We start from the raw sequence: 14,241 nt of genomic DNA on the forward strand, positions 1-14,241 counted from the left end.
AACGATACTCATACATATTGCATGAGCTGGCTCTGTTAGAGTTCTTCACATTTCTCTGGTTTTGGGTCATTTGTGTTGGATGGTTTGGATCACAGTCCTTCAGTTCATTTGAAATGCACTAGCATAGGATTCAGTCTAACGATGCATGGGCCTGAATCATCTCATTCTGCGGCCACAGACACACACACACAGCCAGCGATTGTCTTTGGTTGCCATGGCTACAGCTTTTCACCACAAGTTGGGCTCTATTGAGACAGTAAGGGGGAATAATGTGTTAGACCTGAAGGATACACAACGTTTGCTTGAAAGAAAACTCCACAGTTACACAATGAATCGGCATCAATTCTCTCCCGTTTCCTCGACTCCACAGATAGCATGAAGAGCACCTGCTGGTTGACAATACAGGACAACCGCTGTGAAGTCAACATCAACGGAGCCACGCTGAAGTCTGAGTGCTGCTCCACGCTGGGAGCCGCCTGGGGCAGCCCCTGTGAACCCTGTGAAATCGGTCAGCTCAGATTTGTTTATCAAATATGCAGAAGTCATCAAACTAGGGGAGGATTCTGGTATAAAACATGTTCCTTCTTCTGTTCCTCAGACACCGCCTGTTCTCGGGGATTTGCGCGTATGAAGGGCCTAGTGTGTGAAGGTGAGAGCGTCTGATAACTTAATAACAATTTTGACATTTTTGACCTTCTAATGTGCCGTAATGTGCTCCCTGCAGATTTGTCTTTTAAAAAACTAATTATTAGTGAATGTGTTTGTTGGGTGTGTTTCACCTTGTAGTCACTGTATGTACTGTGTCCTCTTCCCTGTAGACATCAATGAGTGTGAGGTTTTCCCCGGAGTGTGTACCAACGGCCGGTGTGTCAACACCCAGGGCTCTTTCCGCTGTGAGTGTGCGGCGGGTCTCACCTTGGACAGCACTGGACGCACATGCGTGGGTAAGAAAACTGCAACAACAGAAAGAGTACACAGCATTTTAGGGGTTTTTGTTCTTTCATTTGACACTTGAGGTGTTTTACAATGTCATAACCACTCTTTGTAGACACGCGCAGTGAGCAGTGCTTCTTGAAGTGGCATGAGGACGAGTGTGGCGAGCCCCTGCCTGGCAGATATCGTCTGGACATGTGCTGCTGTTCAGTGGGCGCTGCCTGGGGAATTGACTGCGACGAGTGTCCCAAAACAGACACACTGGAGTACAAAGCCATTTGCCCCAGAGGGCCGGGCTTTGCCAACAGAGGAGATATTCTGACCGGCAGACCGTTTTACAAAGGTACACAAATTCTCATTTTACAGAACATGGACATATCAATTTATTTTACTGAATACATGTATTTCCTATTAGGGAATAAACAGGACACAGGGTCAAGCTTCTACAATCGCCATACTCAATTAAATGTCATTTTTTAAAATATTTCTTGAATTATTATTGAAGCTGAGGCTGAGGTCTTATAATCATACTGGAATTTTCATCATACTGGAAGTCATACACACTTTGTAAGGCCAGTTCACTTGAGTGGTTTTGGATAGTGCTGTCAAATTGATGCTTTGAACATTTAAGAGTTGCGTGTGTTAATAACACTGTTGTTTTCCTCAGATGTGAATGAATGCAAGGTGTTCAACGGCCTCTGTACGTATGGAACCTGCCGAAACACCATCGGCAGTTTCAAGTGTCGCTGCAACAACGGTTTTGCTCTCACGGCTGAGGAGAGGAACTGCACAGGTATGAGAGAAGGAGTGACATAGATTTACTTTTAGTTAATAAACAAAAAAAAAAAATAGCAAAACTTACTCAGAAAGTTTTCCTCGTATCACTCACTGTGTTTCAGACATCGACGAGTGCCGCATCTCCCCTGACTTGTGTGGTCATGGCACCTGCGTCAACACACCTGGCAGCTTTGAGTGCGAGTGCTTTGAGGGCTACGAGAGTGGCTTCATGATGATGAAGAACTGCATGGGTGAGCAGTGAGCACATTTGCTGCACACAGAGACACAACTTCAAATATAAAACACTCACAATGCCAGACTTCCCTCCCTGTTTTCCATTTCAACTCATCTTTTCCTCCTTATTCCCCTCTTTGTGACTCTTTTAATTTCGTCCTCTCTGTTGACAGACATCGATGAGTGTGAGAGAAACCCCCTGCTGTGCCGTGGAGGAACCTGTTTGAACACAGAGGGGAGTTATGAGTGTGAATGTCCCCCAGGACACTCGCTCAGCAATGATGGCTCTGCCTGTGAAGGTTGGTCATATATCATGGAGCACAAACACACACACACACACAATGGATCTTATAATATATAATTCACTTCCCATCCAAGTCTATTTAAATAGCCACTGTGGAGTCATTTTCACACTCACAGAAAAGGATGTAAGGATGGAGTGCACAGTTTTATTTTTATGTAATGTACAACACAGTTTGAGTAATGTTTTTCCTTTTATCATTTTTTTTTTTCCGCATCAGATGTGAATGAATGCCAGCTGAGTGAGAACTTGTGTAGGAACGGACAGTGTGTGAACTTGCAAGGAACATACCAGTGCACCTGTGACACTGGTTACCAAGCCACGCCGGACCGACAGGGCTGCGTTGGTGAGTCAAGCAAATTTATTCTAAAAAAGATAGATACACCCTGACTTTGGATGATAATGACATTTGATTACGTCGTGCAAGACAGCAAACCTCTGGAGATTGTATTTAAGCACTTTGAATAGTTGGAGTTCTATCTCCATTCTGTCTCAGCTGAAACTGTGACCACATTTTGCAGACATTGATGAATGCACCATTATGAATGGAGGCTGTGAGACCCACTGCACCAACTCAGAAGGCAGCTACGAGTGCAGCTGCAGTGAAGGCTACGCCCTCATGCCTGATCTCAGGACGTGTGCAGGTGGAAAAAAAAAACCCACAAAAACATACACAGCCACCTACATGGTGTTTGCTACCTTTATCACACTGACATTAATATCATCTATTTCTGTCAGATATTGACGAGTGTGAGGAGACACCAGACATCTGTGATGGAGGCCAGTGCACCAACATACCTGGGGAATACCGCTGTCTGTGTTACGATGGCTTCATGGCGTCCATGGACATGAGGACCTGTATTGGTGAGAGAAGAAACGTCTCTCCCCTTTTTTTGTATTTTGTTTTTTATATATCTGTCCTCTAAGGTCAGAGCATTCACATACTGTCCCTCTGTGCGTCCCTGTCTACGCAGATGTGAACGAGTGTGATCTGAACGCAAACATCTGTCTCCACGGTGACTGTGAGAACACCAAGGGCTCCTTCATCTGCCACTGTCAGCTGGGGTACTTTGTCAAGAAGGGATCGACAGGCTGCACAGGTATACACACACACACACACACACATATGTGATGAGAGGCTGAGCTGTCTCTGAGGTTTGAGACCAACGTGCTCTTTTATTTGTTTTATGTTATCATTAAACGTTTACAAGAGGAGAACTCGAATGAAAAATCTGTTTCACTCAGTGTTTATCGACCAATTTATATGCACAACCTTCCAGATGTGGATGAGTGCGAGATCGGGGCTCATAACTGTGACATGCACGCTGCCTGCATCAATGTTCCTGGAAGCTTTAAATGCCGCTGCCGGGACGGCTGGGTGGGAGATGGCATCAAGTGTGTTGGTGAGTGCATTTTCACAATATGCTGCACAATATTACTGTAATGTGAATTTAAGAAATGTTTTGCATGCGATGATTTTGTAATCATCATTTTTTTTTTTTTTTTCAATTGTGTAGATCAGGATGAGTGCTCTCTTGAGGACCACAACTGTAACCCCAACGCGGACTGTGTCAACACACCAGGATCCTACAGGTGCACGTGCAAAGAGGGCTTTAATGGAGACGGCTTTTCCTGCTCTGGTAAGGCAGACAAAATGATATCTCTGACTAAAGGCTGAGAGAAATTCAATTCAGTTGCTATCCCGGTAACGAGCTAGTTGCAGATATTTCTGACGCATTGATCGGATCTGTTTTTAGACATGGATGAGTGTGCAGACAATGTGAACCTGTGTGAGAACGGCCAGTGTCTGAACGCTCCGGGTGGATACCGCTGCGAGTGTGAAATGGGTTTCACGCCCACAGAAGACAGCAAAGCCTGTCAAGGTACTGAACTCATTCTTGCCACATGTCTTACAATCATTTGGGCGTTGTTGGTACTAAGAGAAGTGTTCTCTCTGTGTTACCTTTGTCACAGACATCGACGAATGTAACTTCCAGAACATCTGTGTGTTTGGAACGTGCCAGAACCTCCCCGGGATGTTCCGCTGTGTGTGCGATGATGGTTACGAGCTGGACCGCAGTGGAGGAAACTGCACTGGTCAGTGTTCTAAAAACAAGAAAACAGACTCAAGGACTTGAATGTTTCAGTCAATAATAGAATGAAGGTTAACAATGTGACCCTTTCAAATTCTTAGACCAAAGATTTATCTACCAAAAAAAAAGGATTTTTAGTTTTTTTCACATTCTGAAAGATGTCTGGTGTTGTGGTTTTGTCTGAGCTTGTGTGTGTCAATGCGTATGGCAGATATAAACGAGTGTGCAGACCCGGTGAACTGTATCAACGGACTGTGTGTGAACACTCCGGGAGGATATCAGTGCAACTGCCCGGCTGACTTTGAGCTCAACCCCACAGGAGTCGGCTGTGTAGGTGAGTGTAGAAAACTTTTCACAAGGAAGTCACACAGTGAAGGACAAACTATTGGACCACACTGGACCTTTGTGATCGAAAAGAATGTGTGTGAAGAGAGAATATTCTTATGTTTGAAAAACATGCAGTTCAACAGTGGGAAGTAGGGTGGAGCTGGAGAGTTCAAAGGAGTTCAACGTTTTTTTCATTGCACTGAGCAGTATTAGAAATTATGTCAGATCCAGTGGTTTAACGGCATTAAAATTAATTTGGTAATTTTGACACATGATGAATCTGTTAGTCAAATACATATTTCTTCAGCTATAAACAAAAATCGCATGCTGTCCTCCTCAGTGCACATGTGAAGAACTCCATGAAAAATACCATGGCCTTGACTGAGGTTGTCATAATGCACGACAAATTTAAAATAATGTTACAAAAACTATTGTTGAGGTTAATTTCACTTGTGGTCTCACAGCATTCTGCTGCATGAGTCTGTCTTAATGAGTAAATGTGTGTCTGTCAGATACTCGCGTTGGCAACTGCTTCCTGGAAATCAATCCACGCGGTGACGGAGGAATCTCCTGCAGCGTGGAGATTGGCGTTGGAGTGACGAGAGCGTCCTGTTGCTGCTCCTTGGGAGGAGCCTGGGGAAACCCCTGTGAACTGTGCCCCGCCCCCAACTCTAGTATGCCACAAAAAACACTGCCATATGCTAGAATTAAAATTGATAACATTTGCTTTTCAATGATTATGCATCTCCTCTAACTTGCTGTGTTTGTAGCCGAGTATAAGACTCTCTGTCCTGGAGGAGAGGGATTCAGACCCAACCCCATCACTGTTATCTTGGAAGGTAAACCATCAAGTTTTCTCTGTTCACCTGTTCCTTATTTTGTTAAAAAGGGAATATTTTATATTACTACCAAGATGTTACACAAATAGACATGTAGTGATTTAACCCTTTGAATTCTTTTACAGATATTGACGAGTGCCAGGAGCTGCCAGGGCTCTGTCAGGGAGGAAACTGTGTCAACACCTTTGGCAGTTTCCAGTGTGAATGTCCAGTGGGCTACTATCTCAATGAGCAGACTCGGATCTGTGAGGGTAAGGACTGAAAGACAAATGATTTATGTGTATTGATTCAAACGTATGTAATGCCTTGACTTCTTTTGTATTCGCCACCTTTCCTCATGTGCAGATATTGATGAGTGCACAGCGCACATTGGGATCTGTGGACCTGGTACCTGCTACAACACTCTGGGCAACTACACCTGTGTGTGTCCACCTGAATACATGCAAGTCAATGGAGGAAACAACTGCATGGGTGAGTGCAGACTGAGAGGCTTCTCTTTACTCTCATTATCACTTGTAAAAGTGAGCACTATGGCCGAATTCACAACAGTATAGTTCAAATATTTTAAAGAAAAGACAGGCAGAAAATAATAATAATACTTATAACATAAAGAAAGAACTGTTAATACTTATGCCTTTTTAACATATTAAAAATGACACACATGCACCCTCATACCCAAAGTTAAATAAATGTTTACATGAATTATTTATAATAAAAATGACTGAATAAAAAAAGATGATGGTAAATAAAGAGGAAAGTCACTCTGCAGTGATTTATAGACTAAACATTAAACATTAAACATTAAACTGACTGTCAACTGTCCATCTTTTAATTCAGACATGAGGAAGAGTGTGTGTTACCGCAACTTCAACGACACGTGTGAGAACGAGCTGTCCTTCAACATGACCAAGAAGATGTGCTGCTGTGCCTACAACGTGGGGAAGGCCTGGAATAAGCCATGCGAGTCCTGTCCTACCCCTGCTACCTGTGAGCACCATTAGCACCTCTTCACTATTAAGAAAACACAGACGCTAATATACACTCACACGACTCGTCAGTGTACGACTACTTCTGACTACAGTCTCCTCTGCCCTGACTCTTTCAGCGGAGTACCAGTTACTGTGTGGAAACCAAGCGCCCGGCTTCATCATTGACATCCACACTGGCAAACCCATTGGTAAGAGTCTTACATTACATGGTCAACATTGGTAGTGGTGAAGAGTGTAATCAGATTTCACAGCAAGCGTTGTTTGTGTTGTCTTCTTGCAGACATTGACGAGTGTCGAGAGATCCCGGGTATCTGTGCCAGTGGAGTGTGCATAAACCAGATTGGAAGCTTCCGCTGTGAATGTCCCATGGGCTTCAGTTACAACAACATACTGCTCATTTGTGAAGGTAAAACATTCTTCTTCTCTCTCACTCCCCCTCTTTGTTCTTTACATCTAAGGTAACGATAATCACTTGTGAACAAAAACAAAGTCCTTTTTATCCACACACTTGTATGAGTTCCTGTCCTTTTATTATTAAATCCTGCTCCCTGTCTCTCTTTTTCTGCACACACAAATGCTCGCGGGCACAATCAGACACCTTCACCTTTGGACGGTGCTTCTGAATTACTGTGTGCTTAAAGTGTCACTTATACAACATGCAGTATATACTCGCTGCTGGCAGGAACACTACCATTTTAAACACTACATTCCGCCTCAATCACTGACCGAAAGGCACAAGCAGTCTACTCAGCGGCGGAACTGCAGTGCATGAATTATGTCCTTGTAAAGAGAAGTATAGTGGCTCTGAATGGGAGCACATGCCACGACTTTAAATCATCCAGGACCTGCCAGTGACTGTCTCAACTGTATCAGCTCCAAAATGGCGCCCTTGTGTTTACTCTCCTGCTGTCCACAAGCAGACAGCCTGCCCTGACCAGACAGTTATAGGGCCTGTGATTGATGAGCACTCTCGCTCTGTTTCCTCCTCCCTCACAGATATTGATGAGTGTAACAGTGGGGATAACCTGTGCCAACGTAACGCCAAGTGCATCAATATTCCAGGAAGCTACCGCTGCGAGTGCTCGCCAGGTTTCAAATTGTCCCCCAGTGGGGCCTGTGTGGGTGAGTCCATCCGGTCTGTCCGGCCTCATGAAGTTTTCTGTTCTTAAAATACTGAAGAGCAGGAAAGATGATGCATTTTCAATCTCACTCGCTCAATAGTAGTGCTAGATGTATTAGTTGGGACGCAGTTTGTTTCCCGTGTTTATTTATAAAAGTGTGACTGACCGTCAAAGCTGCTGATCTGACGGGATTTGTTTACAGACTATACCATGGCAACGCGGTAAATCTACTTTTCAATGTGTTTATTTTTTTCTCTCAGATCGTAATGAATGCCAGGAGATTCCTAACGTGTGCAGCCACGGCGAGTGCATCGACACGGAGGGCAGTTACCGCTGTCTCTGCCACAATGGTTTCAAGGTTTCTGCTGACCAGACCATGTGCATGGGTGAGAAGGACACTCCAGTGTCAAGAGTCACCACATCATTAACACATCAGACATTATATTTTATAATCAGACTTTGGATAAAAGTGTTAAATGTTAAATTTAAATCTTGTACGTCATAATACATGTAGTATCCATTTGTGTAGTAATTTTAATATTTTTTTGTGCTTGTTCTTTTTTAGACATTGATGAGTGTGACCGACAGCCGTGTGGCAATGGTACCTGTAAAAATACGGTGGGATCCTACAACTGTCTCTGCTTCCCTGGTTTTGAGCTCACACACAACAATGACTGCATGGGTATGGATCCTTTACTCCTCTTTCTCTTAAAGCCTTAACATACCTACACCTGTAAATTCTAATAAAAAACACACTGCCCTTTTTCTGTAGCAGTGTATTTTGACGGACATACAGTGATGTCTAACTGTTCTTTGACTTTCTAGAGAAAAATGTGAGTGTATATAATCAAATGTCATTTTAATTCAACTTTAACTGTGGCTACAGCCGTGATGCCTGGATAAACATACAACATCAGAGAGAGTCCTGATCTTTCCAATGTCCCTGTTCCTACAGACATAGACGAGTGCAGTGCTCTCCAGGGCCAAGTGTGCAGGAATGGACAGTGTATCAACGCACTTGGTTCCTTCCAGTGTCTCTGCCATGAGGGTTATGAGAACACTCAAGATGGGAAGAATTGCATTGGTAAGAGTCAAAATAGAGAAGTGTCTCACAAACACCAGCAAACACACTCTCTCTCTTGAATCTTTCACCTGTTTCTTTCGTAGATATCAACGAGTGCGTGAGTCTGCCTGGAACGTGTTCTCCAGGAACATGTCAGAATCTTGATGGTTCCTTCAGATGTATCTGTCCTCCTGGATATGAGGTGCAAAATGACCAGTGCATTGGTAAGACACACACACACACACACACACACACACATACAGCGTTAACATCCAATAAATCAAAAATCAATCCTGATAAACACTGCAATTAAACATGAGGGATATTCATGATCGGACCATCTGCTCCAACCGCCCTCCATCCGCCCTCCCCCTCCTCACCTTCCTCTGTGCCGTTTTCCACTCTCTTCCCAGATATCAACGAGTGTGAGGAGTCCAACATCTGTCAGTTTGGCACCTGCACCAACACCCCAGGCAGCTTTCAGTGCTCATGCCAGCCAGGCTTCGTGCTCTCTGACAACAAACGCCGCTGCTACGGTGAGAGGAGAGGCTGTTAGTTAACATAAGGGCACAGCGGACAGTGCTGAAGATGGATAACAGATAGACTACTGCTTACTGGAGCTTGTTTTCTCTTGAACAGATACCAGAGAAAGCTTCTGTTTCACCAAATTCGATGCGGGCAAATGCTCCGTCCCCAAGGCCTTCAACACCACCAAGGCCAAGTGCTGCTGCAGCAAGATGCCTGGAGAGGGCTGGGGACTGCCCTGTGAGCTGTGTCCACGAGAGACTGACGGTGAGTAACACAGGAATCAAGGAAAATGTAATTACATGTTGGTGGTGTGAGATAGGGAGTGTATTGACTTAGTGGGAAACTGGGAGGCCTTGGTGGAGATTTGCTCTCTCTGAGTTCTTTCTCATGATCACACTAAGACCTTTTCCTGTTCATCTCCAGCTGCTTTCAACACTCTGTGCCCCTTCGGCCATGGAGTCCTGCCTGGACCGGGCGATGCACGTGAAGGTGAGTGCTGCTCTAAGCAAAAAGTCGTTATGGTTGTGGTGGAGATGTGGGGTGTATTCTGAAAGCGTGCAAATGTGCGTTTTGTTTTCTTCTCTTCAGATATGAATGAGTGTCTGGATAACCCAGGCATCTGCCAGAATGGTATCTGCATCAACACAGACGGCTCCTTCCGCTGTGAATGCCCCTTCGGATACAACCTGGATTACACCGGAGTCAACTGTGTTGGTGCGTTGCTCTCTGCATTTATTATCACCTGCAGATGTAATGCATCATTTTCATTAATCCATGACTCACATAAGAAGTTTTATTCTTAAACAGCAGCAGTTAAAAAGACTAAATAGTTAGTTTTAGGATTTTGAAAGCTTTATTGCTGCAGACTGTGTTAAAGACGCTCTCACTGACATCAGTTTTATCAGCCAGGACTGACATTGTTTTCTAAGCACCAAAGTGTTTTTAAAATTGATTGATTACAGTTTTTAATTGCCTCTGTCCCTGATCTTCTTCTTTTCCAGACACTGATGAGTGCTCCATAGGAAACCCGTGTGGAAATGGAACCTGCACCAATGTGGTGGGAGGTTTTGAGTGTTCATGCCATGAGGGATTTGAACCTGGACCCATGATGACTTGTGAAGGTCAGTCCTTCACACATCAACACTCCACACACTCAGCAGAATGTGCACAAGGTTGTTTTACATGACAAAACTGACAAAAACCTGTGATTTCTCTTCTTCTTCTTATCAGACATCAACGAGTGCTCCCAGAATCCTCTGCTTTGTGCTTTCCGGTGTGTCAACACTTTTGGTTCCTATGAGTGTATGTGTCCTGCGGGCTATGTGCTGCGAGATGACCAACGCATGTGTAGAGGTGAGAGAACACTTTGATTTAACACTACTGTCATTCTCGAACACCAGCAGCGTCACTGCCCTCACATGACGGGACTGTGTGGCTGTTTTTGAAAATAGAAAGTCTTGCACCGTCGGCCACGTGCGTCTCACAGCAAAAGATTTTTCACCACTTTGCATTCCAGACATTTAATTTTCAATGACAAAGCCTATTTTAAACATGCTCCAAATGTGGAAAAACAGGAAGTAGATCAGTGCTACAGCGGTCACACACTGCATACACCCAGCCTAAGACTTTAAATTTAATCTGAATGATTTATTCTCTCCCCCTCCAGACCAGGACGAATGCTCAGAGGGTCTGGATGACTGTGACTCCAAGGGCATGACCTGTAAAAACTTAATTGGTACCTTCATGTGTATCTGCCCTCCCGGCATGCAGCGCCGACCAGATGGAGAAGGATGTATGGGTGAGTAAAACCATTCAGCCAGTGTCAGTGTTTTATCTCAGTCCACAACAGCTGCTGTTGTTACTGTGTTGTTGTTTTTTTCCTTCTCTGCACTCTCTTCACCCTCTCACCCTTTGCTCTGATGTACTGGCAGACCTGAACGAGTGTCGCGCCAAGCCTGGCATCTGTAAGAATGGACGCTGCACCAACACAGTAGGAAGTTACCGCTGCGAGTGCAATGACGGTTTTGAGCCAAGCTCCACTGGAACTGAATGTATCGGTAAGTTCACCACAGAGTGTGGTGGTGGTGGTGCTGATGTTATAACTTAAGTTTTTAAATTCAGCTGTTAGAGCGTCAGACAGTTAATTTGGGTTTTTTTTTCCATGTGTGTTTTCCTTCAGACAACAGAAAGGGCTACTGTTACACCGAGGTTTTGCAGACGATGTGCCAGCAGTCGTCCACCAACAGGAACAGTGTGACTAAGTCTGAGTGCTGCTGTAACATGGGCCGAGGCTGGGGTTCACAATGTGAGCTCTGCCCGCTGCCTGGTACCGTGCAGTACAAGAGGATGTGTCCACTCGGACCAGGCTACACCACTGATGGAAGAGGTGAGCAGCACGACAATAACAGGGGTTATATATTCTATAATTAGTGACACACTCAGACTAGAAGCTCTTTACTGAGTTATGTGTCTGCACTTCCAGACATCAACGAGTGCCAGGTGATGCCAGATCTGTGTCAAAATGGGCAGTGCATCAACACAATTGGATCCTTCCGCTGTCACTGCAACATGGGATACAAGACGGACTTCACCGCAACTTCCTGCATCGGTAAGACTGATCTATATCCTCTCTTGTTACCAGTTATTCTTGATCTTACACATTGAATAACACCGGTATCAATTTGTTTACAATAAGGTGTAAACTGCTGTCCTGTGTATTCTTAATCTCCTTGTGTGTAAATTTCAGATTTGGATGAATGTGCTCTGTCTCCGAAGCCGTGTAACTTCCTGTGCAAAAACTCAGAGGGCAGTTACCTCTGCTCCTGCCCCAGAGGATACATCTTACAGCCAGATGGAAAGACATGCAAAGGTACACGGATTCACTTGTTAATGTGCCTGAACATTAATTTGTCAGTGGAGAACGTTAAATCATGTAGAATGTCATTTAAAGGTCCAGTGTGTAGTAATTAATTGCATGCAACAAAGATTAAGATTATTATGCATCAGATTTGTGTGGGTGGAGATGTTCTTCTTTGTTTGCATAGTATAGTAAACTTTTCAGTCTGTACAAGATGACAGGCTCTGTCTCCAGAAACAGGAAATCCTGTTGCCTAAAGATATAATATAACATATAAAAGACATATTCGTAAGCAATAAAAACCAAAAGATCTGCTAATAAATCCTCCTACATGTTTTACTTTCTGTTAATATTGTTCATTTCAACACACCAGCATTCTGGTTTCTGTTAATTGATTCACTATATATGTATACACATATATATATATATATATATATATATATATACATACATATATACACATACATATATATGTATGTGTGTATATATATACATATATATATATATATATATATATGTATATATATATATATATACATATACAGTGAATATAAAAAATATAATGTTGAGACATTACTTACATTATTACTTTAGTAAGTTGAAGTTTGGTTTTCGTGTGTCCTCCCCCTCTAAGATCTGGATGAGTGTTCGACAAAGCAGCATAATTGCCAGTTCCTCTGTGTCAACACCATCGGAGGCTTCACCTGCAAGTGTCCTCCCGGCTTCTCCCAGCACCAGACTGCCTGCATCGGTGAGTACATGACAGAAGAAGAGCTGTAGTTTTTCTGCTGAGAAATTGTAAGAAAGACAGAAATGAAAAAAAAAAACAAAAACGAAAAATTCTTTTTTTGCAGACAATAATGAGTGTGCAGCTCAGAACAGTGCGTGCGGCTCTCGGGCCTCTTGCATTAACACGGCGGGAAGCTTTAATTGTGAATGCTCTAAAGGGTTCTCCTTGGACACCACTGGCATCGAGTGTGAAGGTGAGCGCCATGCGATATTTTGCCGGATAAAGAGAGTTCTGCTGAGGTGTCAGCGCTCGACGCTGGAGACACAAAAGTTGTAGAGGAAAAAAAAAAAGAACCCTCTCTATTTTCCTTCTCATCAGATGTGGATGAATGTAGCAGTAACCATCGCTGTCAGCACGGCTGTCAGAACATGCTGGGAGGCTTTCGCTGTGGCTGTCCTCAGGGCTATGTGCAGCACTACCAGTGGAACCAGTGTGTGGGTGAGTTACTCCGACTCAGAGTTTCATGACAGTAATGAACAAAAAAAAGTTTTTGAAAGTCTCTCTGTGAGACTGTTCGTTCTTACTTCATTCATCATTATAAATTAGTTTCTTAAAGCTCTAGTCTGTATAGTCGTTTCTTATCCAGTCGGATGTTATCATTTCACAGTTTATTGTTGCTCCATTTCTTATCACATTGTACACCTGCTCATATTGATGAATATAATAAGGTGTTCATGCTGTTGACCTTAATTAAATGGTCGTCAAACAAGTTTCATGTTAGAATCTATGGCCTTACTGAAAGTGTGCAGTTGTATATGTATACATTTACACATCATAGAAATACCAAATTGTATGTGTTAGGGTTAGTATGTTTCCTTATGTTTACCTTGTTTTCCTTCCGCCTGCAGATGAGAACGAGTGTCAGGGAGGATCTGTGTGTGGCTCCGCCTCCTGCTACAACACACTGGGAAGCTTCAAGTGTGTGTGTCCTTCTGGCTTTGACTTTGAGCAGAACAGCGGAGGCTGCCAAGACGTGAATGAATGTTCCGCAGGCGGCAACCCCTGTATCTACGGCTGCTCCAACACTGATGGAGGCTACCTGTGTGGATGTCCTGGTGGTTTCTACAGAGCTGGACAGGGGTGAGGGAACTTGTTTACTAGTATTGCGGGTGGCAAACACACACTCCTCATGCTCAGTTTACTGACCTTTCATTCTCTGTCTCCATCCACAGTCACTGTATAACAGGCTCAGGTTTCTCAGGCGAGTTTGTGGAGGGTGAGGATGATGACAGTCTGTCTCCTGAGGCCTGCTATGAGTGCAAGATCAATGGAGGTGGAAAGAATGGAAGACACAGGCGCAACACTGATGAAAATGACATAAACCAGGTACATGTGTCAACACACTTCCTGCTCACCTCATGCTCCTCCTGACAGTTCCAGGGTCAAGAA

The 14,241-nt window shown here is 43.8% G+C and overlaps 1 protein-coding gene across 1 annotated transcript in view; it reads left to right on the forward strand.

Annotated features, from left to right (window-relative positions):
• fbn2b (fibrillin 2b) overlaps positions 1-14,241 on the forward strand; it is a 57,468-nt gene that overhangs the window by 40,358 nt on the left and 2,869 nt on the right. Inside the window, exons 21-64 of the mRNA XM_044044082.1 lie at positions 371-508; positions 599-649; positions 819-944; positions 1,049-1,276; positions 1,601-1,726; positions 1,833-1,961; positions 2,118-2,243; positions 2,466-2,591; positions 2,767-2,889; positions 2,984-3,109; positions 3,220-3,345; positions 3,526-3,648; positions 3,763-3,885; positions 4,003-4,128; positions 4,220-4,342; positions 4,550-4,672; positions 5,178-5,339; positions 5,436-5,504; positions 5,630-5,755; positions 5,850-5,975; positions 6,342-6,491; positions 6,610-6,681; positions 6,774-6,899; positions 7,490-7,615; positions 7,875-8,000; positions 8,180-8,296; positions 8,570-8,698; positions 8,782-8,901; positions 9,091-9,213; positions 9,317-9,469; positions 9,629-9,694; positions 9,794-9,919; positions 10,207-10,326; positions 10,436-10,558; positions 10,872-11,003; positions 11,137-11,262; positions 11,385-11,591; positions 11,688-11,813; positions 11,952-12,074; positions 12,697-12,813; positions 12,917-13,045; positions 13,171-13,290; positions 13,701-13,932; positions 14,025-14,178. Coding sequence (XP_043900017.1) covers positions 371-508; positions 599-649; positions 819-944; positions 1,049-1,276; positions 1,601-1,726; positions 1,833-1,961; positions 2,118-2,243; positions 2,466-2,591; positions 2,767-2,889; positions 2,984-3,109; positions 3,220-3,345; positions 3,526-3,648; positions 3,763-3,885; positions 4,003-4,128; positions 4,220-4,342; positions 4,550-4,672; positions 5,178-5,339; positions 5,436-5,504; positions 5,630-5,755; positions 5,850-5,975; positions 6,342-6,491; positions 6,610-6,681; positions 6,774-6,899; positions 7,490-7,615; positions 7,875-8,000; positions 8,180-8,296; positions 8,570-8,698; positions 8,782-8,901; positions 9,091-9,213; positions 9,317-9,469; positions 9,629-9,694; positions 9,794-9,919; positions 10,207-10,326; positions 10,436-10,558; positions 10,872-11,003; positions 11,137-11,262; positions 11,385-11,591; positions 11,688-11,813; positions 11,952-12,074; positions 12,697-12,813; positions 12,917-13,045; positions 13,171-13,290; positions 13,701-13,932; positions 14,025-14,178 — 5,669 coding nt within the window. The remainder of the gene's footprint in view (positions 1-370; positions 509-598; positions 650-818; positions 945-1,048; positions 1,277-1,600; positions 1,727-1,832; positions 1,962-2,117; positions 2,244-2,465; positions 2,592-2,766; positions 2,890-2,983; positions 3,110-3,219; positions 3,346-3,525; positions 3,649-3,762; positions 3,886-4,002; positions 4,129-4,219; positions 4,343-4,549; positions 4,673-5,177; positions 5,340-5,435; positions 5,505-5,629; positions 5,756-5,849; positions 5,976-6,341; positions 6,492-6,609; positions 6,682-6,773; positions 6,900-7,489; positions 7,616-7,874; positions 8,001-8,179; positions 8,297-8,569; positions 8,699-8,781; positions 8,902-9,090; positions 9,214-9,316; positions 9,470-9,628; positions 9,695-9,793; positions 9,920-10,206; positions 10,327-10,435; positions 10,559-10,871; positions 11,004-11,136; positions 11,263-11,384; positions 11,592-11,687; positions 11,814-11,951; positions 12,075-12,696; positions 12,814-12,916; positions 13,046-13,170; positions 13,291-13,700; positions 13,933-14,024; positions 14,179-14,241) is intronic.

Source organism: Solea senegalensis, linkage group LG14 (genome assembly GCF_019176455.1).
Source record: "Solea senegalensis isolate Sse05_10M linkage group LG14, IFAPA_SoseM_1, whole genome shotgun sequence".
Lineage (NCBI taxonomy): Eukaryota > Metazoa > Chordata > Actinopteri > Pleuronectiformes > Soleidae > Solea > Solea senegalensis.